The sequence below is a fragment of the Rhinopithecus roxellana genome, chromosome 3 (assembly GCF_007565055.1).
Source record: "Rhinopithecus roxellana isolate Shanxi Qingling chromosome 3, ASM756505v1, whole genome shotgun sequence".
NCBI lineage: Eukaryota > Metazoa > Chordata > Mammalia > Primates > Cercopithecidae > Rhinopithecus > Rhinopithecus roxellana.
In genome coordinates this window covers 67,466,027-67,493,538 of record NC_044551.1, presented here as the reverse complement: position 1 = coordinate 67,493,538, position 27,512 = coordinate 67,466,027, and the positions used below count along the sequence as shown (strand labels likewise).

At 42.2% G+C, this 27,512-nt stretch overlaps 2 protein-coding genes across 3 annotated transcripts in view; both read right to left on the bottom strand.

Annotated features, from left to right (window-relative positions):
• The window catches only part of TTC23L (tetratricopeptide repeat domain 23 like), a 60,656-nt gene extending 42,840 nt beyond the window's left edge, over positions 1-17,816 (bottom strand). The window contains exons 1-4 of the mRNA XM_030927620.1: positions 17,806-17,816; positions 16,662-16,736; positions 11,774-11,960; positions 7,118-7,241 (exon numbers count right to left, since the gene is read on the bottom strand). Coding sequence (XP_030783480.1) covers positions 7,118-7,241; positions 11,774-11,960; positions 16,662-16,729 — 379 coding nt within the window. The 5' untranslated portion in view covers positions 16,730-16,736; positions 17,806-17,816. The remainder of the gene's footprint in view (positions 1-7,117; positions 7,242-11,773; positions 11,961-16,661; positions 16,737-17,805) is intronic.
• A 7,146-nt stretch (positions 17,817-24,962) lies between these two features.
• The window catches only part of RAI14 (retinoic acid induced 14), a 177,297-nt gene continuing 174,747 nt past the window's right edge, over positions 24,963-27,512 (bottom strand). Inside the window, exon 18 of one of the 2 annotated variants that reach the window (XM_010384097.2) lies at positions 24,963-26,889. In XM_010384097.2, coding sequence (XP_010382399.1) covers positions 26,812-26,889 — 78 coding nt within the window. In that variant the 3' untranslated portion in view covers positions 24,963-26,811. The remainder of the gene's footprint in view (positions 26,890-27,512) is intronic. The other variant, XM_010384099.2, reaches the window with a different exon arrangement.

Below are 27,512 nucleotides of genomic sequence, written 5' to 3'. Positions count from 1 at the left end.
CATGACTTAGGCTTCTTTTGCTGGATCTTGCAACATTTATAACATAGCCCCAATACCTGAAAGATTCCCAGTAATAATAGACTGACTAAATTACTGTTTCATTAATAAGCAGAATTTCAGAAAACTGCTTGCCCACGTTACCATATTTTCCTTCCTGAACACTTGAAAACAGTGCACCACTAGTTACCAAACTACCCTGGTGATCTCTGCCTGCCCTTTCTCTGCTGCTGGATAAATAGGCTTATTAGGATCATCATCAGGGCAGTGGGCCATAGAGGTCCACTTCTAGTGTCAATTGTTCTGTTTAACAAGCCAACCAACTTTTATACACTCTGCTTGCAAAAGCCTCACATTCTCCTGTGAATCCCATTCCATCAATTACTCCATTAAAAAAATCTTTAAACCCTCTCTTCTAACTGGTTCCTTCCTCTTTGCTAAAATCTTCCTGCATCTCCTTCTCTTGTAAAATCATCTTCACTAGCCTACTGGTCCCTATTGCTTCCCTTCCTCCCTGGGATCTGGCTTCTCCTCCAACCATTACGGGGAAACTGTTCTTCTGAGGTCCCCTCAAAAACATCCTAATAAATGAATCCAACTGCAGTTTTTCAGTCTGCATTTCACTGCAGCATCAGACACCCTTAGCTGTTTGGCTCCCTAGGTACTGCACCAACCTGCTTCTCCTTTATAAACCTTCTGTAATTGATTATTTGCTAACTCTTTATCAAGGTCCTTTGTTCTCTACCATTAATGTGTCCATTTTCCAAGTTTTTCTGTTTCTTCCACTTCTCTCTTTCCTTCTTGCAAGTTTTATCAACTCCTATTACTTCAACCTTAGCTTCCGTGCTTATAATTTACCATTTCCCCTCTTTAGTTCTGGTCTCAAATATTCCTCCATGCTTATGCCTTTCCTTCTCTCCTCCCAAGTTCTGATCCCAAATTTCCAGCACAAGTGAAAATGTATTACAGGTTGAGTATCCCTTATCCAAAATGCTTGGGACCAGAAGTGTTACAGATTTCAGATTTTTTTTCTGGATGGGGGGCATTTTTTGATTATTTGCAGATAACCAGTCGAACATCTCTAAAATCTGAAAATCTGAAATCCAAAATGTTCCAATGAGCATTTCCTTTAAGCGACACATCAGCACTCAAAAAGTTTTAGATTTTGGAACATTTTGGATTTCAGATTTTCAGATTAGCGATTCTCAACTTGTGGATTCTCTATCGCAATTTCAAAATCTATACATAAAAAACTGGACTCAGCATTCCTCTCCTAGTCCACTTCCTTTCTGACCTACTTCTCTCTGAAAATGGCAATTTCAGGGGCCCAAAACATCACGGTCATCTTTGGGCCTCACTGTCACTCAACCCTAAATCGAACACCAAGTCCTGCCAACTGCTCCTTAATGGTCTCTGTCTTTTAATAATCATTTCTGAATAGGTAACACATTTCTATAGTTGAAAAGTTAAAAAGTATATGAAAAAGTAAACACTGAGAGGTCTCACTTCCAATCCTGTTCCCTTTGTCCCCAACCACCATCTAAGTAACATTTTTTGTTTCATTCTTGTGTACTATTCGGTGTTTTTTATGTAAAAATAAGCCTACATTCTCATTTCTTACTCCCTCTTTCTTACACAAAAAGAGGCGTATTATAAATACTGTACTGCATTGTGCATTCTCTTTTCCCTAAAGAGATCTTTCCCTAGAAGGATATAGAGATTCCTCATGTTCTTTTTTAAAATTCCATATTTCCCTCTGTGTGTATATACTAGTTTCCTGTTGATGGATACTTGCTTGTTTCCCGTCTTTTACTATTATGAATGATGCTGCAAAGAATAATCTTGTCCATGTTATCAGTGTGTATTTAGGACAGATTCCCAGAAGCGGGTTTCTGGTTTAAAAATAAATGTATCTGTCTTTCGTAGACTCTTGAATCCTTACCTTCTCACCCATTCTCTCTGGCAGCCTAGTTTTAGACTCAGATGACTGAGATGGCCTCCATTCCATCACTGCTGGATTATCCTTGCCAAAAGTACACTTTGACATTTTTATCATCCTGCTGGAAAATCTCCACTAGTGCTCTTTGCCTACCAAATAAATTACAAATTCCTTAGCCTGTATTTAAAACCACACCATGGCCTGCCCAATGTACCCTTCTCCTTTCCAGGTTCATCTTACCAGTCCTAACCTTAGCCAGGCAAGGCTGCTTACTGCCGTCTCCACAGACGTGGCACTTTCCTTCCTAATGCCTTGGCCCACATCATCCTTTTCAACAGAAATGCCCACCCCTTCTTCCACCTACCCAAACCCTACTCCTTTTTTACAACCCTTGAATCCACCTCCCCCTTGAATCTATCAACTCAGCCAGAAATGATTTCACCCAACCTTCCTGAAACCCATTATTTAAATCAATTACATGGCATTTACCTTATAATGCCTTCCCTCATAGTTATGTCCCTAGGTAGTTCACCTTCCACACTAAGTTGTAAAACCTTTGAGGGCTTCTTTTCATTACATTTCCCACAGTGTTCTTCATGGCATTTCACATATACAGGTTTCTCACTAAGTACTCACTGAATGACTGTTTATTGAGAGAAATCAGCCTTTTGGCTGCTGGAGAAGGCCCAGAGTGAAATGAGCAAAGCAGGGCTGATGACTATAAAACATGCATGGGTGCAGTGAGGCATGAACGCACACAGACACACACATCTGCCTACACAGGAGGCCAGCTTATATATTCCGTCCACTTTAAAGCAGTTAGAGGATGAATGACAACCACACTGTGTGGAGCTCAGCAAGCACTTCATCTCTCTTGAAGATCTGCCATTTTTCAAAGCCTTACTTACTCCATGGACCAGACACTAAAAAGACACTAAAAAAGCTGAAGTGAAAAAACTGAAATAAAAGCTTAAGTGAACAAACCAAAATATGACTGAAATAAGAGGCACTGGGCTATTCTCAAAGAAAGCTTACAGTCACAACCTATTCTAAAAAAAAAATCTAGGCTGGTATCAGAAAATCTGGGTTCAAGTCTAGACTCCATTACATCACATGGACACTTCATCTGACCAGCAAGCTGCTTTTCCCATCTAGGAGAAACAAACAAAAAAAGTCTCTTGTACAGGAAAACTTGTGTCTCCTCCAACTTATTGCCCCAACGTAGTTCTCTATTCATGCAGCAGGAAAAACTGTCAGTTAGGGAGGAAAGGTTTTATCACCATCTTTTGTGGTACAACCTGTTCACTTATCTTGACTTAACTTGGAATCTAATTGGAAAAGTAAAACTCAAAGGCAGTTTGTGGCTCATTATGGAAGGGGTTGATTTCAGAAGATCTAGGCCAACCTCCTTCTAGACCTACCCTAGTTATCTTCAAGGCAAGACAGACAGGGCAGCATCTGGCCTTGCCTAGTTTCAGAGAAATCTCCCTCTCAAATGCCTTCCTCTTCAGTTCAAGTTCATCACCTCAAGCTTGAATTCCAGTGAAAGACTCTTAGCTAGTCTCTGTGAATCTGGGCTCTCCCAAGGCCCAAGGAATATACTTGTGTCTACCAAACCAAGTTGCAATGACCTACCAACTGCCAAATCCATAGGTCTCTCCTCAGCCTTTACCTTATTTGACCTTCCTCTACCATCTGAACTGTTGAAACCACTGTTGCACTTCTTTTTAAAACCCTTTCTCCTCTCTTGGCTTCCATGACACAGCTCCTCCTGAGTCTTCTATTTTCTTTGCTGGCCCCCCTTTATCCTACCCATTCCTAAAGCTCTTGCTCTCCAGTCTTCAGTTCTCTATTCTCTTCCCCTCTCTTTCTACACACTACTCCTTTTTTTTTTTTTTTTTTTCTGAGACAGAGTCTTGCTCTGTCACCCAGGCTGGAGTGCAGTAGCACGATCTCGGCTCACTGCCACCTCCACCTCCTGGTTCAAGCAATTCTCCTGCCTCAGCCTCCTGAGTAGCTAGGACTACAGGCATGCGCCACTACACTTGGCTAATTTTTGTATTTTGCAGAGATGGGGTTTCACCATGTTGACCAAGTTGGTCTCAAACTCCTGACCTCAAGTGATCCACTCACCTCAGCCTCCCAAAGTACTGGGATTACACATATGAGCCACTACACCCAACTACTACACACTACTTCTGATCAAGCTCCTCCACTCCTATGGCCTCAGCTTGCTGCTGTGTGCTTATCTCTCCCAAACTAACATCTTTCCTGAGCTCTAGACCTGCTTTCAGTTGCCTACTGAACATTTCAACACAGATGTGATTCAGCCTGTCAGAAACCAAACTCAGTAGCTTCTTCCCCCTTCCTTCATAGCGGTTTAGTGGTGTCCTTACCCAAATCTCATCATGAATTGTAGCTCCCATAATCCCCATGTGTCATGGGAGGGACCCAGTGGGAGGTAATTCAATCACAGGGGCAGGGCTTTCCCATGCTGTTCTTGTGATAGTGAGTAAATCTCACCAGATCTGATGGTTTTATAAATGGCAGTTCCTCTGTATGACCTCTTGCCAGCTGCCATGTTAGATGTGCCTTTGCTCCTCCTTGGCCTTCCATCATGATTGTGAGGCCTCATAAGCCATGTGCAACTGTGAATCCATAAACCTCTTTTTCTTTATAAATTACCCAGCCTTGAGTATGTTTTATTAGCAGCATGAAAACAGACTAATACACCCCACCACTTGGTCTTTCCCTTTCATTCTCGATTTCAGCTAATTGTCCAGGTCATGCCTGCTTCAACTTCAATTCTTCCTTGTCCTTCCCACTCCATACTGAATGGGGCACTAAATGTCACCAATTCTGCATTTTAGGTTATCTTTTCTGCATTCCAACTGCCATAGCCAATGCCCTCATTGACTCTCATCTGGGCAGGATAACGGCCTAAGTGGTTTTCGCCTCTTCTTTCTCTACCAGTCCAACCCATACTGGAGTCTCTCATTTTATAACACAAACTTGATTATTACCACCTCACTTCAAACCTTTTAATAACTGTCCAAACTCCCTGATATCTGGGCTCAACTTACCTTTTCAGTCCCATTTCCAAGCATGAGCTATCTGTCCAAAGGTGTCTTCTATCCTACCTTAATCCCCAGGATCTTCATAGAAGCTACAATATTCTGTGTAAGGAGTTTTGTACAGAATGCCATCCTCTCACTTCCTATGCTTTAGATCAACATGTATAAAGGACCGACTTTGTACTCTCTACTTCTCCCCTCAAAATCTACTCAGGGACTAGGTGCCATGACTCACACCTATAATCCCAGCACTTTGGGAGGCTGAGGTGGGAGGATCGCTTGAGGCCAGGAGTTTGAGATCGGCCTGGGCAACATAGAAAGACCTTATCTCTACAAAAATAAAAATATAAAAAATAAAAAAGTCTACTTGATAAAACTATTCTCATTCTTCAAAGACAGGACAAATATCACTTTCTCTCTGCAGCCTTCCCTGACTTTCCTCAATGGCAAAAACACTGAACTGCCTCATTTGCACTCTCCAGAATTTTGTTCCTGCCTCAGAATGGTACCTATCCTAAGACCCCTGTATGTTCCTAGAGCATAGGGACGAGCAATATTCATTTATGTATCCCCAGCACTGAGGGCAAGTGCCACCAGGCTTATAACAATAACTCCATAAATACTGAAGTAGTAAATCCCTAAATTTGACTCTTATCATGAAGACAGTAAGTTTCTGAGAAAATCAGTCTGATGGGAATAGAGAGATTCCAAGTAAGGAAGCATGGAACCCCACTAGGGGAAGATTCTTCCTGGTGACTCTCAAAACTCCTAGAGGTGGCTGCCTACTCTGCCAGTACATAAAGACATTCTCCTCTCTCTAGCCATGGCACCTTATTTCAGAACACAACACATGCGTTCTTAAAGCATAAAAGGGCCTCACTGTGCCCCCACTGTGACCCACAGCATCACTGTCCTAATGCTGTGATCTCAGCTACTCATGATCTTGCCACATCAATAAATGAATCTAAAGTTGCATTAAAAACAAATAGGTGTAAAAGTGCCAAAAGAGCCCTAAGAAGGAGAATATATTCTGAGATCAATAACTGAGAAGTGAACTGAATTTTAATTTTTTCAGAAGCTTTGCTTTCTGATATCTAGCCTCATTATGGCCCAAGTATATTGCTTCCCTTTTCCTGTAGCCTTCAAATCACTTAAGCCCATAAAGCATTTAATTTGTATTACAAGTTAGGCCCCACTTCAGACTGAGGTCCCAGAGGTACTTGAACAATCCCTAGGCCAGCGGCTCACTTCTTAAGCAGTAATATACCATCCATATTGTGTACAAGGGACTGTTCTAGATCCAATGAGACCAGTTCGTGCCCTGAGAGAGCTTCTGTGTCAGAGGCAGAAGCATTTAAAGCATATATGAGCACAGTACAATGAGTTCCATGGTAGAAATGTACTCTGTCCACACAGGGGGACATGGCTGGGCAAGGAACAGAGAGTCTTGAGCTGGCTATGTCCCTGGTTCCAGAAATGTGCTCTAGCCTCAGTGTATCACCCAATATTTATTCAGCTTCTACTACAAACTTTCTACTCTCATGGAACTTTCACTTGGGTTCAGTTTTAGCAAACAGATTCCTGTCTTACTCTCTTAAACTAGAGTACCTTCCAGAAGTACCATTTCTCTAGGATGAGGGCCCTACCTTTCGCTAAGCCAAACCTTCCAGGAACTTGACTTCTACCTTTGAATTCAAGTCCCATTATTGGGTCTGCGTCCCTGATGCTAAGTGTACATCCCTGCCTGTCCTTCCCCTGTTGTCTTCTGGCTGGAATCCCTGATACTGTCCTTTGCCCGCTGTGCCCCAGGGTCCTCATCCATAAGCTGAGGATAATAATAGTACCTCCCTCCATGGAATATTGTGAGGATGAATGAGACTAGGTTGGCACATGCTAAATACTCAATAACTGTCATCATCATTATTATCTTTACTACTAAGATCCTTGCCACACTGTCTCCCTCATCCATGGACTTTCCTTCCTGATAATGTGTGAGCTAGGGGAAAGAAGGAGCCCTCCTAGTCATGTCTATCCTCACTGAGGTTGTGAGGCCTCAGTTTAGCCTTCAGAGGCTGGCCACCCAAACCCAGCTGGGGAAACCAAGTACCTCTCAGTGTCAAGTAGCCGTAAGCTAGGTTGGTCAGAGCTTGTGCACATTTCCAGTGATGGTCCCCAAAAATAATCCGAGAAAGGATGGCACATCGAATCAGCTCCTTGTTTGCTTGAGTATTCTGTGGAGTACAGAAGTGATTATACTTTTTGGAAAGGAGGAGAAGTCTCTAGCCCATGGACTTATCACTGGAACACAGGACTGAATTCACTTGTCATCTTTTTTCTCTCCTCTTCACTTCTCATCTTGTGTCCAATCCATCAGGTCTGGTTGGATCCACATTCCCCCTAAATCCTAAAACCAAGCTCTTCTCATTTCTGCCATGAGTACCTAGTCCAGACCACCCTCATCTTTTACTTGGCTGGCTACAACAGCCCCTTCCAATTGCTTCCTCTCTGGCCCCCACAGTCTACTTTCTACGTAATAGCCAGAGTGACTTCTTTTAACCTTTTATCATGAAAAACTTTATTAATATACAAAATAGACAGCATGAAGAATGAATATGTAGTGTGATCAGTGATCTATTCCTGGCCAATCTTGTTTCCTATCTAGACCTCTCATCCACCCATCCTCACCTTAAACTGAAGCAAATCAGACATTCCATTGTTGCCTCTATAAGCATTTCATTAAGTACCTCTAAAAGATATGGACTTAGAAACATAACCACAGAATCATTATCTCATCAAAATATTAACAATAATTCCTTAAAATCAAATATCACAGAAATCTAATTTTTAAAATAGTTTGTTTGACTGTCCACATTGTGAGATCAGTCTCTTTCCATCTATAGGTTACCTTTCCATCTCTAATTCTTTTTTTTTGAAAAAGGTGAGTCATTCGGTCTAGTATTTCCCACAGACATAAATTTTGGTGACTGCATCCTCATGGTGTCTCATCATGTCCCTCCATTCTCTGTGCTGCCTTTATAATAGTAGTTGGGTTTAGAAGTTTGGTTAATTTCAGCTTTGAATTCTTTTTTTTACAAAACGACTTCATGGTTAGTGGTATGTTCTTCCAGCAGAATACATCTACTATCTGGTTGTTTTTTTCTTTTTTTATTTTTCTCTGATATTAGGAAAACTACATGGAAAATTAACAAAAGATTATAAAATGCAAATATATATATTTCTATCATTCCTTCTTCATACATTAGCTGGAATAATTCTATAAAGAGAATTTCTCCTCCTCTACTCTTTGGTTACCCAATAGTACAGTTCATATTGGAAAGGCAGTACACATGGTTTATCCTTGCCCTTTCTTTACTAGCTTTCAGAAAAATAAATTTGTTCACTAGCATCCTCTAATTGTGACCAAATAGCTTGTTACTATTATTAGAAACTTATGGATTTTTAAATATATTTTATGTGTTTATATCTTAAGATGTAAATTAGATTGTGACTTCCCTATTCAAAATCCTCCAACAGCTTCCCGCTTTTTCTTCTTAACAGAATTCAAAGTCCTTACCATGGCTTCTAAGGTTCTGCATAATCTGATCCAACCCCAATCACCTCTGGACTTCATTTTCTACCACTCTCTCCTCCTACTCCGTCTGCTAGAGCTATACTGACCAGAGGTTCCTGAACATCACCAACTAACTTCCAATTCAGGGCTGTGCACGTGCCACTCCCTCTGCTCGGGACACTCTTCCATGGCATTCACTTTCTCATTCCATTTTCACTTTTCTTATCAACAGGCCTGTTTTGGCCACCTTATCTAAAATAGATGCCACTTCATCACTCAATATCCCATTACCTATTTTACTTTTTCTTCATAACAGTTACTTCTATCTAATATTGTATTAGCTATTATTTTTGTTTGTCTATTATCTCCCCAAATAGAAGATAAGTCCCTTGAGGACAGAAGTTTATTCCTCATGTTCACTGTTAGCTGCTCAGTACACACAGGTGTAACACGTTCAGTATTTGCTGAATGAATCATTTATTAGCAAGGTTAAAGATGGGTTGGGGGAAATAATCCTCTACCCCTATAGAAGTGACAGGTAGAGCTCTCTAAGAAATCACCGAACTGCATCTTCACGTCATATATTTCAGTGACTTTACAAACACAGCCAATATGGCTGAACCAGTCGATATGGTCAGGCATTTTTTTCCTGGTAAAGTGAAAATAGCACTTCAAGGGACCAAAAAGCTAAAGTTTCAGCCCTGGTTCTAATGTTTGTTTACTGATTGTGTTGCTTTGGGGCACGTCACTTTGATCTCAGCTTCCTTTTCTGAGATTTGGAAACCTGTATCATCTACCTCATGGAGTTACTATAAGAAAAAAAATATAGTGTCAAAATGATTCAGTGTTGTTAAGTGCGATCTAAATGTAACCGTTCGAAGAGTAATGTACAGGTAACTGAAGTAACCCATTTAAAGAGTAATGTTAGGTAAGATACAGCAGTACCATACGTGATTCCAAGGAATACACTCCTTCCTGATTCCTGTCTCCTACCCAACTTCATGTTTTACTTGACCCCTGCTCAAATATACAGAAGCAAGCAATGGTAGAAGGAAACTTCCCCTGATGCTTCCAAAACATCCATTTAGTCAGCATTTTTTGGAGTTCACCATGGCCTGACCACAGCAAATACTAAGTTCTCTTTTGAGGAAGAAGCATCAGGCCATGAAAAAATCACTAGAATGGAAGACCAAAGCTTTGGCTCTGGACATTGTATATTCATCCTCAAACTCCTTGACTCGGAGAAACTGGGACAACCAATATGGGCTCCAGATGTCATCCCAGCACTACTGCTGCTGATGTGGCATCCCCTGCCCTTCAGGGCTAGGAGTACTGGGTTGGGTTTGATTAAAAAAAACAAAAAACAACAACAACAAAAAAAACAGCTTTATTGAGCTATAATTGACATGCAAATAACTGCACCTGTTCACTGCATACAATTTGATGAGTTTGGGATTTGAGTTAGATTTCTCTCCTAAGATCTAAATCTTTGTCATTATCCAATCTGGCCAAGGAGTTTTCAAGCCTTGAAAACCCCCACTTACACTCCATGGCAGATGGTACTTGTCCGTTTTTAGAAATGATCCTTCTAGCCTCGATTTGTGAATCACTAATGGGTCCAGGCCAGGTTGATTGTCCTTTGCAAGGTCCTCAGGTCATTTACAGAGATAAATTTACAAATATCCATCTAGAGAGATACTTCAGAGGCAAATGATAGAAAAAGAAAACTATCTAGATTACTTTTTTCCCCTTGGCTAGGAGGATCCAGGAAGTCAAGGTACAAACTCTTCTGTTGATAAATCATGTTCTGGAAGCAGGCGGGTGCCTGTGTTCTAATAATGAGAGTCGATGTCTTGCTGTCTCAGTTTCCTAGATTTTGATTACTCATGCTTACACACCTGCTCTGAGATCTTTGACTCAAGTCTTAGACTTGCTCTTAGAAATGCATACTTGGAATCTTTGACCTCCACTTTGACCTCCTGTTTCTGGCCCTTTGGTTTATTTATGATTCCACTGTAACCAAGGGCATCTTACCCATATCCTTTCCAGGCTAGAGCTTAGACCTGCCTGACTGCCTGTTCTCAACCTCCTGCCTTACTATCCCAGCCTTTTTGTTACCTAAGAGATAGCATCCTGAAACCTTCCAGGATGGATATATATACACACACATACACACACACACACATATATGCATACGTATGTGCGTATGTATTTATGTATATATGTATATATGTGTATGTGTCTATATACATATATACACTTTTTCTTTTCTTTTTGAGAAACAACAGCCCTGCTGTTGGCCTGGGCTGGAGTTGAATGGCGTGATCTCAGCTCACTGCAACCTCTGCCTCCTGGGTTCCAGCAATTCTCCTGCCTCACCCTCCCAAGTAGCTGGGATTATAGGCATGCCCCACCATGCCCGGCTAATTTTTGTATTTTTAGTAGAGATGGGGTTTCACCATGTTGGCCAGGCTGGTCTTGAACTCCTGACCTCAGGTGATCCACCTGCCTTGGCCTCCCAAAGTGCTGGGATTACAGGTGTGAGCCACCAGGCCTGGCTGTTTTTTTTTTTTTTTTTTTTTTTTAATTTTAAGTTAAAGGTAACAGCAACAAAAATAACCAAATGAAAATTTTTAGGTTTTTCAATTTTTTATTTTTATTTTTTTAGAGACAAGGTCTCATTCTGTCACCCAGGCTGGAGTGCAGTGGCACAATCATGTGCTCACTGTGGCCTCAGTTTCCTGGGTACAAGCTATCCTCCTGTCTCAGTTCCCAAATAGCAGGCTCCCTCCACCATGCCTGGCTGATTTTTAATTTTTTTATAGAGACAGGGTCTCACTATGTTACTGACACTGGCCTCAAGAGATCCTCCCACCTCGGTTTCCCACAGTGTTGGGATTACAGGCATAAGCCACTGCACCTGGCCTAATTTTTAGTTTAAAGCTAGGAGCAGAAACGCCCCAAGGAGGAACAGACAATGAACCACGCAAATCTAACTCAAACCCCAGCACTACTGGAACCAGAAGGTGGGCTGGCTACCTAAGTATGCTCTGCTTTGTTTTCTCCTACTTACAAAGAAAGATGACACCTTCCTCTATTTCATACGCTTCAATCTGCATCTAAGGCATAGCTTCTGTAATCATGAACATATTTTTAAATGGAAACAAAATTTTTGTGAGTTTTTTGTTTTACCATTTTTTCCTTAATCAGCTGAGCTACTTTCTTCTGGGATTGGGCTAATTTCTCTTTGGGATGAGACATACAGTCTATGGCCTTCTCCTCTTCTTTAGCTTTAGTTTCCTCTTCACTCTCTCCACATCCACCGGTGTGATACAACTTATCTGTTTGCTGGTGAGCTGGGATCTCGGTTTGCTGTGACCTGTAGGTATGAGAGAAGGGATTCAGGATTTAACCACCTTTGCCATCTCAAACAAGGTAAAATGGAAGGCATAGCTCTCCCAGCTGGGGGATAGGGACATGCTTTCTAACATAAACTTGAAGGAATAAAGCTAGGCAGTAAACTCACGTCACCCTCAAAGCTTAGCATTAAGACAGCAATGTGGTGGTTCAAATGAAGCCTAGTTATAGAGGTGCAGCTCTACTGCTTACTAATCACATGATGCTAACCAAGTTATTAATTTAGTTCTCTGTAAAATGAGAATATGAATGCCTACTTGATGAGGTTATGGGATTAAATGAGATAATACTCATAAATCAGTGAGCACAGTGTGTGGCCTTTACTAAGTGTTCCTTTCATGTTAGCTATTAGTATATCATTAGCTCCAGGACAGGGCTTCTACAAATGAGGGTGTTGAACTGGAAGATCCCCAGGAACATCTGTGTTCTAAAATTCTGATCCAAACAAGGAAAGAAAATGGATATAATGAACTAAGGGAAAGGAAACCAACATTTTGAGGCTAGACTTTGCATGTCTTCTTTCTCATATCTTAAAAGCTTCAACATGTGATGGCCAAGAAAAGAGGACATGGGTCCCACCAGAGAGAGCGAGGGAACCCTATACTACATCAAGTGCAGGGCCAGAGGAGAAATATCCTTAGTTGTGTTAAAAAGAACTATATCCTAACATCGCCAGAAAAATCAGTAAAGTGCTACAGAAGAAACAGAATTTTGAGATCTTAGGAGCAACAACAGAAATTTTAAGTATAAATAAATCTCCCAAAGGACTCATCTTTGTACTCACAATAACTCAAAAGTTCAGCCACTGAGTAGTTTTGAAAATAAAATTTACCTTTCTTTTCCAATGATTGCTTAAATTGTGAATGTTCAATGTGTAAATAAAAGAAAAATTCAGAAAAGCACAAAAAGCTTAAAGAGTGAATGTTCAATGTTTAAATAAACCAACATTCAGAAAAGCACAAAAAGAAAGTAACTGCCAAGTGTAATCTTTTACACCAGGTTTGAAAAATGACATGCTAATATCCTTCTAGAGTCCTATTCTAATTAACTTATCAAGAGGCACGTGGGCAAACCAGGTTGTGTAGATAGGAAAGCAACATTTCTTCAGGCCCAAGCGCAGGCAGGCTTGCCTTCTGCCCACAGCTGAGCATGCTTTCAGCAGACAAGCTAACTTGATGGGACAGCCAAGGAAGGTTGGCGATGCGACCTGATCAGAAGACAGGTGATAAACTTCCTTTTTTCTGCCTGGTGAATTCCATACTCCACCTTCAAGATGCAACTCAGATGTCATGACTCCTGGAAGTCTTTCACTAAAGGCAGCCTCCAAAGGGCTTTCAAAAATTTCCCCCAAACTGCTAGTACACTGTGGGTTTTTTTTTTTATTGTTGTTTGATTTTTTTTTGTTGTTGTTGTTGTTTCGTTGGCTTGTTTCTGAGCATTCTTTGCCTCCTGGCAAAGTAAACACCAGGGCAGGGGCTGAGCCTCATTTGTTTCTGAAAACCTGATATCTGGCTCATAGTAAAAGCAAATAGTGGCCTGTTAAATGATGAAAAAATGAATGAGAAAAGAATGTGCAGTTTTTAGAATGTTTGAAAACTATTGAGGAGAGAGGAAATCTGTGGCAAGAGATCATAAGTCGGCTGACTCTGGGCATGCTGCCTATAAGCTAGCCCTGCTCTGCAAGGAACAGTTAAAAAACAAAAAAGAGATCATACCTCAATAGAAAATGTTGCTTAAGCTGCATATTTCACAGACCTAGAGCAGAAGTTAAATCTATTGGAGTCACCAAACAGATTGCTAATTATGGATATTAAAAATTATAGGCCCAAAGTATTTTAAATTAAGCCTTGAATAACATTAAGGTAAGTCCAAAGGTAGCAAACTTCAACCTCAGGAACTTCAAAGGAATGAGAAACATTGAAGTCTTGACAAATGATTTGAGAATGTAAATCCCTGAATTAGCTTTGAATGTCGTGTTATAAAAGGTGAGAAAGATGGCTGGAGAATCCTGACCAGTCAGACATCTCAAAGGATGGTCAGAATAAAAAGAAGAGGAGGTTGAATGGAAGGTCTGCCTTGCCAGGCTTATAACTTATTCCATATGTTACCATCATAAATAGGAATTCTGATTAGTAATGTTCAATATAAATTATCTGATTATTTCCCAGATATTTTACTGTGAACTTAACATTTTTATGAACTTCAATTTTTGTAGTCACATAAGCCTTAACATCAAGATATTTTATGAATTTAAACTTATGCTATCCAGATGGGGCACAGTGGCTCACACCTGTAATCCCAGCACTTTGGAAGGTCGAGGTGCGTGGATCACTTGCGGTCAGGAGTTCGAGACCAGCCTAGCCAACATGGTAGAACCCTGTATCTCCTAAAAAATACCACAATGAGCCCATAATCCCAGCTACCCAGGAGGCTGAGGCATGAGAATGGCTTGAACCTAGGGGGCGAAGGGTGCAGTGAGTCAAGATCATGCCACTGCACTCCAGCCTGGGTGACAAAGCAAGACTCTGTGCAGGGAGCCAAAGGCTCGTGCGACATGACCAACTCAGTATTCCACTGGAGATGATATGATCAAACAGCAAACTGTTTATCATGAATGCAGGATGTGAGCAAACTCACCAGTGCTCCTGCCGACAGAAGGTTTGCTGGAGGCAATCACTCCCTGGCGCTGAGGTTATCTACTGTGACATCTAGAGCCTGTTGTTCGAGGAATGCAGTCTTGCAAGCCTACTCTGGACTGAGCAGCTGACCCCTCTTCCACTCCCCTTCTCACCATCTCTTTTTCCTAATAAATATGGAGGGCTGTGTACAGCTCAGGGCCCTTGTCCACTAGAGGCAAGGTGCCCCCTGACCTCGTCTTCCAAATATACTCTTTTGTCTCTTGTCTTTTATTCCTGCGTTCACCCCTCCTTTGTTCAATCCACCAGGGATCATGGCAGGTTACATAGGGACCCCCAAACAGCGACAGAATCTCGTGCTCCACAACTCTTGTCTCAAAAAAAAAAAAAAACCAAAATGCTATCCTATATGGTAGCTACTAGCCACATGTGGCTATCAAGCACATGAAATATTGCTAGTCTGAATTGAGATATGCTGTAAATGTAAAATATGTGCTGTATTTTAGAGTATAAAAAGATAAAATATTTCATTGATGATTTTTGCATATTTTGTATATATTGAAATGAAGAAAATACAGTATTGAAATTAAATTTATGTGTTTCATTTCACCTTTTAATATGGGTAGCAGAAAATTTTAAATTACATATGTGGCTTGCGTTATATTTCTACTTGATGGCACTGGTATAGAGCGATGGTTCCCAACTAAGGATGACTTTGCCCCGAAGGGAAATCTGGCAACGTCTGGAGACAGTTTTGTTTGTCACAACTGGAGCTAGTGCTACCGGCATCTAGTGGATAGTGGCCAGGGATGTGGCTAAAAATCCTATAATATATAAGACAACCCTCCACAACAAACAGTTATCCAACGCCAATGTCAATAGTGCAGAGATTGAGAAACGCTGGTATAGAGAATGGTTAAAGAATGGATTCTAGCTGGGCACAGTGGCTCATGCCTTAATCTCAGCACTTTGAGAGGCTGAGGCAGGAGGATCACTTGAGCCCAGGAGTTCGAGACCAGCCTAGGCAACATAATGAGAACCCATCTCTACAAAAATGTAAAAATTAGCCAGTTATGGTGGTGTGTGCCTGTAGTCCCAGCTACTCGGGAGGCTGAGGTGGGAGGATCTCTTTAGCCCAAGAGACCAAGGCTGCAGTGAGCTGTGACTGCACCACTGCACTCCAGCCTGGGTAACAGAGCAAGACTGTCTCTAAAAGCAAAACAAAATAAGAATGGATTCTAGAGTCAGAATGCCCAGTTTAAATACCACTTACTAGCTGTGCAACTTTGGGCAAACTCCCTAACATCGCTTTGATTCATACTCATCTATAAAATGTACCAATAACAGTACCTCCTTCACAGGGTTTGCAGGATTAAATCAGCTAAGATGTTTAAGGTACTTAGAACAGAGCCTGGCACATAGTATGTGCTCAATAAGCATTAGACAATATGAAAGTTTTATTTACTGTTTCATAAAACTTAATTTTCTTATTAACTTTGTTATAGCTAACTCTCTGCAACTTTGCCAATCTTGTTATAACTTATCTATTTTTATTTTAAAAACTTCTAAAATTTCCTTAAGTCAGGAAAAAGCAATCTTCTATCATGCATAGGTTGTAAATACAGATATTATAGCAGAATCATTATTAAAGCACATCACAGAAACACAACCTTCTTCTTCTTCTTCTTTTTTTTTTTTTTTTTTTTTTTTTTGAGACTGTCTCTGTTGCCAGACTGGAGTGTAGTGGCGCAATCTCAGCTTGCCGCAACCTCTGCCTCCAGGTTCAAGCTATTCTCCTGCTTCAGCCTCCTGAGTAGCTGGGATTACAGTCACGCGCCACTACTGCACAGCTAATTTCTGTATTTTTAGTAGAGACAGGATTTCACCATGTTGGCCAGGCTGGCCCTGAACCGTTCTCTTTTATATAATGTTCATGCAAAGCTCCTCACCCAGGTTTGCCTTAAGCAGGAGGTCCCAGTGTTTCAGCCCAGTGAGTACCTGTGATGTCAAAATTCTGTGATACTTACATACGGAAGCAGAAATCCCAGTCGATGTCATTGCTAACAGTTGGGATACGGATGGGGCTGGCTTGCATCTTCTTCCTACCAAGAATCAGGTAAGGTCAGCTTTGGGAGAAAAGGCTGGTTGTCTGTTCTATTTTCCCCCTCTGGGATGCTATTAACATTAAACTAAAACTGCTCAAATATATAACCCATCCTAAATCCACAGACTACGCATACTCAGATATGGAGACCGCTGGAAGACAGACGGTCTTTAATTTGCCAAATTAAATGTCAGTTAAATTTATTTCCCCTAATTTCAACTCCACCCTACTTCTCCAAAATCCCTGGCCTTTGCGTCTCAAAGCAAGCACATTTACAGCTCCTGGGTCATCAAAACTATGGTCACCTACTCAACTCAGATATTGTTTTTGCAGGTCTGACGGCATGATGGATTTATGCAAAGCAACCAGTTCTCAGTGGTAAACGAAGCACAGTCAGTGTGTTGGTTAATTCTGCTTTTTTTCGCTGGGGTCATTTCACTAATTAATAGATTCTAGTAAAGGGGTCACAAGGCGGGTACAGAGGCTCACGCCTGTAATCCCAGCACTGTGGGAGGCCGAGGCGGGTGGATCACCTGAGTTCAGGAATTCCAGACCAGCCTGGCCAACATGGTGAAACCCCATCTCTACTAAAAATACAAAATTTAGCCCGCTATGGTGGTGCATGCCTGTGGTTCCAGCTACCCAGGAGGCTGAGTTTGTAAGTATTACAGATTTTTGACATCACAGCTGGGAGGCTGAGGCAGGAGAATCGCTTGAACCCGGGAAGGGGAGATCGCAGCGAGCCGAGATCCCGCCACTGCACTCCAGTCTGGGCGACAGAGCTAGACTCCATCTCAAAATAAAATAAAACAATAAAATGAAATTCATGTGTCTGTTTTAGTTGTTGCTGTTAGATGATGGGGGAAACCTCGGAAGCACATGACGAAAAATGTGATTTCTAAATACAGTATTTGTGAAATTCAACTCTCAAGGAAGGCTATGCCAGGCGCTTAAACCAACTCCAAATCGAACGCAGTTATTTACTGAACGTTAACATCCACCAAGTAGCCTCTCATTTCACCCTCCAGAATCACTCATTCCCGCAGACCCCTGGGTGGCTTTCTGACCCAGGCTCCAGAGCATCCTCTAACCGAAAATCAGAAAGGGAGACTCACTAATTTCTCTTTTTAACCTCCACTTTAAATACTATGCCCACAGCAAGGCGTTCTGATCTCTCAAACTCCCGGACTCTGTTCCTATGATGTTCCGCATGGCCCTGAACACTAAACTCTGGTCCTCCTCTCAGGTATGAATCGCTCCTCTTTTCCTGCTGTGGTTCCGCGGTAACTCTGTTAAGCCCTGACACCACAGGTCGGGCTCTGCTTAGTAGTGCCCCTGCCGCGGAGGCTCTAAGACAACGCGCGAGTGCGCACAGCACACCTGGCCGAAGGCGGGGAATCCACGCCCGGGAGCCAGCCTCCCCGCTCCCTCAGTCCGACTGCGCGGCTTCTTCCCGCTGCGTCGGCCTCCTGATCCTGGCCGATCTCGGTCCGGGCGCCAAAGCGGTGCCTCGCAGAAGTTACACAGCCTGCCAGGTCCCCGTTATCTTCCGTAACCCAGGTTCTGGCCAAGGAGACAATACCGTTGCCATGGGAACGGAACGCTACGGGCCTGCTGGGAGCGCCTGTAGCCATAGCGACGCGGGGCATTTCCGGTTCGGAGAGTCCCTGCAGGCTAGCGCCTACAGCAGCTCTTACCCTACCCTCCGCTTTCCCGTCCCCTCAGGCTAGACGCGCACCGCCTCCGGCTCGCCCCAAAACTGGCCTCTGCATATTGTATCTCACGAGACCTTACCCATCGGAGGTGAAGGCATAGGAAGAGAAGATACATTCCGTCCAAAGATGGAAGAGGGCACCGGGCCCCACGACCCTGCCTATTTAAAGCTGCGACATGTGCGGGCTGGATTCGGCGACGATCCCTTGCTACGGAGCACCCCCACAGCTCCTCGGGTGTTTTGTTTTCATGGACCCCAGAGGAAAGGCTTAGATATGGCTGTTGACTGTGCTGGCACCGTCTGTTTTACCCAGTCAGATTGGAGCTAGGCCTGGTTAGGAAAGCGGATTGCAGGAAGGGGAGTAGGCTAAGAAATAGACTACTTTAAGATCTGCTAATGGTTAGCTGTTCAGCGAGGGAGTCGGGCACATTTAGCAATTAACCCTAAATAATGCAGCCATATCTTACCCCTTCGTTGGCATGGAATACACAGTGTGTGAAATACACAGTGTGTGTAATGCACAGAAGGAGCAGAGGCAGTTGTGGCCATACCCAAACAGCGCCAGCTCTTAACGCTATGTTGAAGGATGTTATTATGAAACCTATCACAGACTAGGCCTATGGCAAGTCAAGTTGGAGTGAATGTGTCCCAGTTGTTTTCAGAAAAGAGCAGACTAGGTAGAGAGACAAGGAGAACATTGAGAATGTGAAAGATGGTATTTACGTTTGGTGTTTGTTATTTCCAGCTCGAGGATGGAATTTTAATTGCCATTGATCCAAGACTGCCAAGAAAGCCTTTCTGGGGTTAGGTTGGAGGAGTTATTTAAATGAGTTTGCTTGAATATCTCTTAAGTAAAGCCTGTATGGTCTGTTAACTCAAGATTTAAATCAGTACCTTCGAGCTCCATAGTCACAATTTTGGAAAGATTCCCCCACTTCCTTCTTTTTCCTAAGAAAACTCTCAGCATGGAACAATGATGACAGCAATGAACTTGATTTCAGAATGTCAAGGTTCTGGTTTTGACGCTGTGTGGGTCCCAATTTTCTTGCCTATACAGTGCAAGTACTTGTACCACTTGGTTTCTGAAGCTCCTTCTGGTTCCAGGTTTCTGTAAGGGGTAAACGATTTTCGTGACTATGAACAGTATTTAACATGTATGGCAGTAAAAAGGAAGACTCTGATTCCTGTTCTCCAGCATTTATTTCTCTCACCCCTTGTTGGTCATCAAACTGAAAGGCTTTCGTGTTCTTTCATTGTAGGAAGTGGCTACGGGATTGTTTCTAAGTATATTAACGGTAACGTCTCTCTTCTAAACCTTTGCTGTTGCTGATAATTGTGAAGGGAAGTGGAACCAGAACAGACACTGAATTCCCATTCCTGAAGCTAATGCTCTGATTCGGCCTCCATTTCATTAGCTCTGACCAGAAGAAGCACGTTGCCTGCATCTGTAAAAATTATAAATCAAAATGAAAGAACTTTGACGCCTTTTTTTTTTTTTTTTTTTTTTGAGACGAAGTCTCACTCTGTGGCCCAGGTTGGAGTGCAGTGGTGTGACCTTGGCTCACTGCAACCTCCCCCTCCCTCCCGCGTTCAAGCAGTTCTCCTGCCTCAGCCTCCCAAGTAGCTGGGATCATAGGCCACTACCTGTGGCACTACCGTCTGGCTAGTTTCTGTATTTTTATTGGAGATAGGGTTTCACTACGTTGGCCAGGCTGGTCTCGAGCTCCTGACCTCAGGTTATCTGCCTGCCTCGGCCTCCCGAAGTGCTGAGATTACAGGTGTGAGCCACCGTCCAGCCAGAACTTTGAAGACTCTTGAAGTTCTGTGGTATTTTCTTTCCTTGCCATGTTAACGCTGTCCCCCAAATGTGAGCTTTAGTTGTAGTATATACCCTTTTAGGTTTGTTCACTAACTCTGGAATGGAATCCCACTAATCGAAGTGGATAGTGCTTTTCCACTGTGTGTATTCACATTCTCTCCCCTGATCTGGAGGTAGAGGTGGCAAGTATTGCTATTGCAGAAATTGCATAGAGGAAGCAGTCTGGAGGGTTTTCTAGGCTCTTACAACCCCAAATCAAATATGATTATCTCCAAACTATTCTATCCCCAGGAACTGTGAAATTTAAGGCAAGGAAATCCAAATAAACTTTCTCTTGGAACACATTTTTATGGCCTCTCAAGAGAGGGTTAGATGCCTTGCTTCTGAACTCCCGCAGTATCCTGTCCACAAGCTCATCATGATTCTCACATTGTACTGGCATTTCTGTTTATTTGCAAGTTTCTCCAGTCTCCATACATCTATCCTTCCACCCAGACAAAAATATTTGTGGAATACCTACTATGTGCCTGATAATGTTCTAAGCAGTAGGAAAGCAAAAGTGAGCAAATAAGAATGATTTTGCTTTCCAGGAATTTCTGTTCTACTAGATGAAGAAAAACACAGCTGCTAGTAAACAATAGTGTCTCTGCAAGTTACAAAAAGGCATAAGGCTTAGGAAGTGTGCAGCAACATTGTATGAATTTGGGAAAAGCCTCTTCTTCCAGCCAGACTCAGACCGCTGCTAAGGAGTACAGCTTTGGGAACAGAGAGTGGGCTGGAATTCAGGACTCACTCACTCCATTAGCCAGATGAGTCGTCTTAAGAAAAAGTGGGCCAGGTGTGGTGACTCATGCCTGTAATCCCAGCACTTTGGGAGGCCGAGACAGGTGGATCACGAGGTCAGGAGTTCAAGACCAGCCTGGCCAACATGGCGAAACCCGGTCTCTACTAAAAGTAAAAAATTAGCTGGGCGTGGTGGCGGGTGCCTGTAATCCCAGCTACACAGGAGGCTGAGGCAGGAGAATCGCTTGAACCCGGGAGGCAGAGTTTGCAGTGAGCCGAGATTGTTCCATTGCACTCCAGCCTGGGTGACAAGAGCAAGACTCCATCTCAAAAAAAAAAAAAAAAAAAAAAAAGGAAAAAGAAAACATGATAAACAGTTATAGAGAAAAATAAAACCAGGTGAGGGATCTAGAAGGCCATGGCGGGAGGGTTGTGCTATCTTACATAGTGTGGTTAAACAGGGGCTCTCTGACAAGATGACATTGAGAAGAGACCTCAAATTGTGCACAAATTGAGCAAATATCTAGAACATTCTAAGATGTTAACAGCAAGTGCAAAAGCCCTGAGGTAGGAGCAAGTTTAATGGGATCAAAGAACAGCAAAGGGCAGTAGGAATGAGGAGGAAGGAGACAAAAGACTGTTCCAGTAAAGTAGTGGGGCACTGGGTCATGGAGGACCTTTTAGGCAATCCATCTGTCTATTCATCTACCCACTCAGTGAATACAGAATACCTGCTAGGTAGCAGGCCCTGTTTGGCCAGCTATGAGCTCCTTGTGAGCAGGAGCTGTTATCATTGAGCCTTTAGCATTCAGCACAAAAACATTTAATAAACTACAAATGACCTTTAGGAACTCCACTAGTAGAGATTCTGGCCTACCTGTGTGCATCAGTTTCCTATTGTTGCTGTAATAAGTCCACAAACTCAGTGGCTTAACAAACCACAACTTTATTATTGTGTAATTCTGGAGGTTGAAAGTCTGAAATGGGTGTCACTGGGCTAAAGACAAGATGTCTGCAAGGGTGGCTCCTTCTGGGCACTCAAGGAGAAAATTTTTTCTTAACCTTTTCCAGCCTCTAGAGCCTGCCTGCATTCCTCAATTTATTCTCTTCATCTTCAAAGCCAGCATCTTCAATCTCTGACCCTTCTTTCCATTTTAAAAGACACTTCTTATACTGGGCCCACTTGGATAATCTTATTTAAAGGTCAGCAGATTAGCAGCCTTCATTCTATCAGCAACTTTAATTCCTCCTTGTCATGTAACTTATTCACAGGTTAGATTCACAGCTAACGAATTCACATGTTCTGAGGATTAGGACATGGACGTCTTTGGGAGGACTTATTCTGCCTACTAGAGTGTGTAACTTAAATGCATGGCTTTAAAAACATGTGGAGGTGACACATATGGAGCCCGCTTCTCCTGGCTGTTAGCAGCTTATATCATTGGACCGTGTCCTGGTCCTTTCTGTCCCTTACTAATGTGGTTTGGCTGTGTCCCCACCCAAATCTCATCTTGAATTCCCATGTGTTGTTGGGGGAACCTGGTGGGAGATAATTGAATCATGAAGGTGGATCTTTCCCATGCTGTTCTTGTGATTGTGGATAAGTCTTACGAGAACTGATGGTTTTAAAAACAGGAGTTTCCCTGCACAAGCTCTCTCTTTGCCTGCTGCCATCCATTTAAGACGTGACTTGCTCCTCTTTGCCTTCTACTATGACTGAGAGGCCTCCCTAGCCATGTGGAACTGTAAGTCCATGAAACCTTTCTTTTGTAAATTGCCCAGTCTTAGGTATGTTTGTATCAGCAACGTGAAAATGGACTAATACTCTTATGTATCCTCCACTGTATAATCTGGTTCATCCAGTTATGATTCTTGAATATGCTGTTTCTTCCCATTTTAGAGCCTGCTTTATAGTAAGTATGCAGGAATATCTCTTTGCTTTCCTCCTACTCACCTCGTGGGGGCTTTACTCCTCAAAGAAGCCTTTCCATCTACTGGAACCCATATTGATTGTTCTCTTGTCCAGCTCCTATGGCTCACTGAGCCCTTCTTTTGTTTCTCAAATATGTCACACACTCCCATAATGCCTGACAAATCTCTGCCCTGATCTGAACAGAAATTGCTACTCTTGTGAATGCCCTGGTTCCTTGGTCTGTGACTTTTTCCAGCTCACTCTTGGCCTTGCTGTCTGCCTCTTAATTTTGCTCCAAAAATGACCCCCATCTTTGTTGGATAATATTTCTGCTATTGTCAGCACCTAATATTCTTGTTATGCCACATTGCAAAAGGTTGTGCTTTGACATGTTCAGGGAGTGTTTTCCCCTCACAGCGTATCATGTGTTTATCTTAAGATGGGTGGGTTTAATTACTAAAGGCTTTGGCGTTTGTCTTGAAGTGTATGTAAGGAAAACAAATTAAAGACTCTTATTATTATTAACCAATATGAAGGGAAAGGCTATTCTTTCTCAATGTGATGATATGAACAATATTCTATTCATTTTTTTTCCTGCCATATCATATCTTGATGGAAGCTAATGTAAAAGTGAGCAATTTGAAAATTCAAAACATCCTTACATGTGTAAAGACATACAAACATACATAGGATAGTCATTGTATCATTGTTGTAGCTGCAATACTCGAAGCAATTGAATGTTCATAATGTGGAATTATCAAGATAAAATATAGCACAACCATACTATGAAATTTTATTCAGCAGTTAAAAAGAATGAGATGTGTGTGCTGACAGAGAATAATCTCCAAGATATTTAAAGAAGAAAGAAAAACACATGCCTACATGTACATATATAGAGAGAATGTCTCAGGTCATCGAAAAAGCTTACTAGATGTTGCTTCTGGGGAGATGCACTAAGGATTGGGGAGTAAGAGAAAGATTTACCTGTGGTTCCTTTCACTTGTCCTACAGTCTCAGCTGCTATCTAATTGTGGAGGCAGGAGAGTTTCTTTTCATATCCTGACTTTGCCTTATGAAGCGTTTCTATCCATCAGAGATGACTGGTTTGGGTTTATCTCAGTTTCCTCCCCAGCTGAGTGTCCCCATGAAGTCACCTTCTGAGTTGTCTGGTTGGCCACAATTGAAATAAAAGGTTCAATTGGGTATCACACACGTGCTTTCTTTGAAATAAAGTTTCAGTATATAGTAGGAAGGCACAACGAAACTGAAGTACAGGTGGTGGAATCATGTTGTAAGTGAAGGGAAATGGCCTTGTAACACTGGAGTATGAGAAACAATGCTAACTCCTTAAGTAATTGTACCTATTTCATGTCATTTTAATTATGATTTTAACCTGTAACAATTTTAATTATGATTTTAACCTTGCCAGAATTCACCTGACAAGAGTTTTGTCAGGAATGAATTGAATTATCTTTGTAATGGGGCAGGAAAATGTATTTGGATTTTTTTTTTACTGTGTGTATGTTTTACTTTTTCAAAAAAAGCAAGAAGCAAGAGGGAAAACAATCCAGTGGAGGCTTCCGAACAGTTCAAAAGACTGCAGATTAAATGAGAGGAATTGTGGATTAAATGACTGTGCTTCAACTGCCCCAGAGTGGCTGATACTCGGGGCAGAGCTCAGGGTGAATCCAAGGAAAACAATCCAGTGGAGGCTTCCGAACAGTTCAAAAGACTGCAGATTAAATGAGAGGAATTGTGGATTAAATGACTGTGCTTCAACTGCCCCAGAGTGGCTGATACTCGGGGCAGAGCTCAGGGTGAATCCAAGAGCTGGGAAATGGAAATGACGTGAGACTTTGTGTGCAACAGTGCGGACAGCTCACACCAGCTGAGCAGAGCACAGGCTAGAAAACCCATCACACTGAAATGCTGTTGAACTGATCTTCAGAAGCCACACAGAGAAGCTTCTGAATACACCAGAAATCAACACCAGAAATGCAAAATGAACCAAGTTTATTATTTTCTCCAACAACTTCTGTAAATTACAAAGACAAAATACTAAACTACAGCATATAACTTTTCAATATTTAACCAGAGTACTCGTAATAAATACGCATCCGGAAACAAGATAAAAGGCTACACCTTGTCAGGCATCCTACAAAAATGTCTCAAGTTTTATATACTCTGCAGCATTTCTGTGCGGGGGCAGACGGGGCTATTTTGTATTTTCTGAAGTGCTGTGACAAAAGGTCCTTTCACATTTCTTTGGAGCATTTTTGAAATTGCTTAACTATAATTAAACAACTTAAGAAAAGTAATACCAAGCTTTAAAGCCATTTTTGCTTTGCTGTCATTGGTCCTCATCCAATACAGATCAACATATCATCCAGCACAGCCAAGCACCCACTGAGCCCAGGCAGCCCTGTGGGACGTGGGCCCTGTCAGAGCAGGCCCTGCTTTCGGTTAAATACTTTGGAGAGTCCTGGATTCTGTCTCTCTCCCTCAACAAGACTAATGCCATAAGGGAAGCTGCAAGCATGTTAGAAACATTTTTAACCTGAAAGTAAAGTGAACAGAAATATTTTTTCCCGAGACCTCTGCTATGCACCATAATATTACCATATCAGGGTTTTTAGCTTCAAAGTTGAAAAACAGATTGTTACTAACAGTCCTTCCAGAGATCATTTATGGGTGCTGGTAGAGTCAGGACATTCAAAAACATTCAATGGGTAAAAAGAGGATTTGCTAGATTCAGAAATGCACTACAGTTCTGAAGACACCATGGCTGAAAGTTCTAGGGGTGTTGGTGGCAGCTCATATAAGGTCTGGCATACATAACTACCTTTTGCTATAGCTGAAAACTTTAAGGAAAAAGTTACATTTTTAAAAAGTCTCAAGCATGGCTACCTAAAAAGCATTTTGTTAATATAATCTGTAATTTCACTTATTTAGGGGTTTAGATATGAAAACATCTTTATGAGCCAATACAAATATTACAGAGAAAAAAATACTTTTACAAAAATTGAGGTTAAGAACTATGAGGCATTTCTTTTGGCTGTAAACACACAGTTTACTGTCCCTTGTTGAAACACAAATGTTTGGATTTCCTGAGCTTCACGAATAACAGCAGGAGGCAAGTTTGCATAGAAAATTTGCAATAGGTCAACAATTTACTTAAAAAAAGAACTTTTAAGGACAACTTGCTTTTGTTTTTAAGTTTCATATTTTAGTTAATAGCACTCATCAAACTGAATATTGATAAGCACGGTGATGAGATATATAAGGCAGATGGGAAGAAAACATGGAATTAGAGTTTTTAAATCCACAGGATACCATGATAAAGGGTTTTAAGCAGACACTTCATAACTAGTGCCATACTAATTTAGTTAGAAATTAAATCATATTTTGGAATTAAAAGCCAAAGGCAAAAAGAGCTCTCCTGTGCTGAATGGCACTGCCCAAGTACAGCAATGGAAGGAGCATATTCACTGCAGGAGGCCTCAGTACATCACTCGGTGGTGATGAAGCCACTCAGCTGGTCAGGTATGGAGGAGGGGCCCCCCCTGCCAGCATCAGGACCAGACCTCTGGGCGTGGCTGATCCCAGCTCTGGAATCTGAAGGGATGACGGGAACTTTCACCTCTGCTGGTTTGAAGTCTCTAAGTAGTTCTGAGGCAGGCAGTCTTCTCCTGGGACAAGTCCTCAGAAACCTTTGGAAACGGAAGAAGCTACGCTAGGCCACAGTGCATACCACACATGAGAACAATGGCAGCGGCTGCCAACAACTCTGGATCTAAGACAAAGACGGATGACAAGGGGGGCAGTGTCCTGCCAAGGAATCCACTTTACTTCTTTTGAGACTGGTTTTTACACATGGTAAGGATTTGCTTCAGTACTTTCTGGACATCTTCATCCATCTGGCCCTAGGATATTCAAACACAAGATACTCATTAGAACCTAAATTAAGCCATGGTACTTTCTTCTCTGGGGAATGAGATGGCTGACTGCAGTGAAGATCTGGGGTATTTTCCCCCATCTTTCACAGGAATGTCAGCCCTATCATTTCCCAAATTTCTATGAGGAACTGAGTCAAAGAAAAGGTCCTGCCTTCATCCAGCTGGAAGATGAGGTGGCAGTGTCTACCAAAACCCTCAGCAAAAGCTATCTGGGGTCTCAGTTGCAAATGTAGGTCCAGCAGCCAGAACACCAAGCATCATAGAGCCAAGGCAGCACTGGTAACTCTGAGAAGATCAGCATTGCTGGAAAATAAAGCCCTGGTCCTCCCAATGGAGGACCACATTGTCTCTCATTCCTGAATAAATGATGGGAGGGCAGGGCATGGTGGCTCCTGCCTGTAATCTCAGTACTTTGGGAGGCCGAGGTGGGTGGATTGCTTGAGCTCAGGAGTTTGAGACCAGCCTGGGCAACATGGCAGAGCCCCACCTCTACAAAAAATACAAAAATTAGCCAGGTACGGTGGTAGGTGCCTGTAATCCCACCTACTTGGGAGGCTAAGGTGGGAGGATCACTTGAGCCTCTGGGTTGA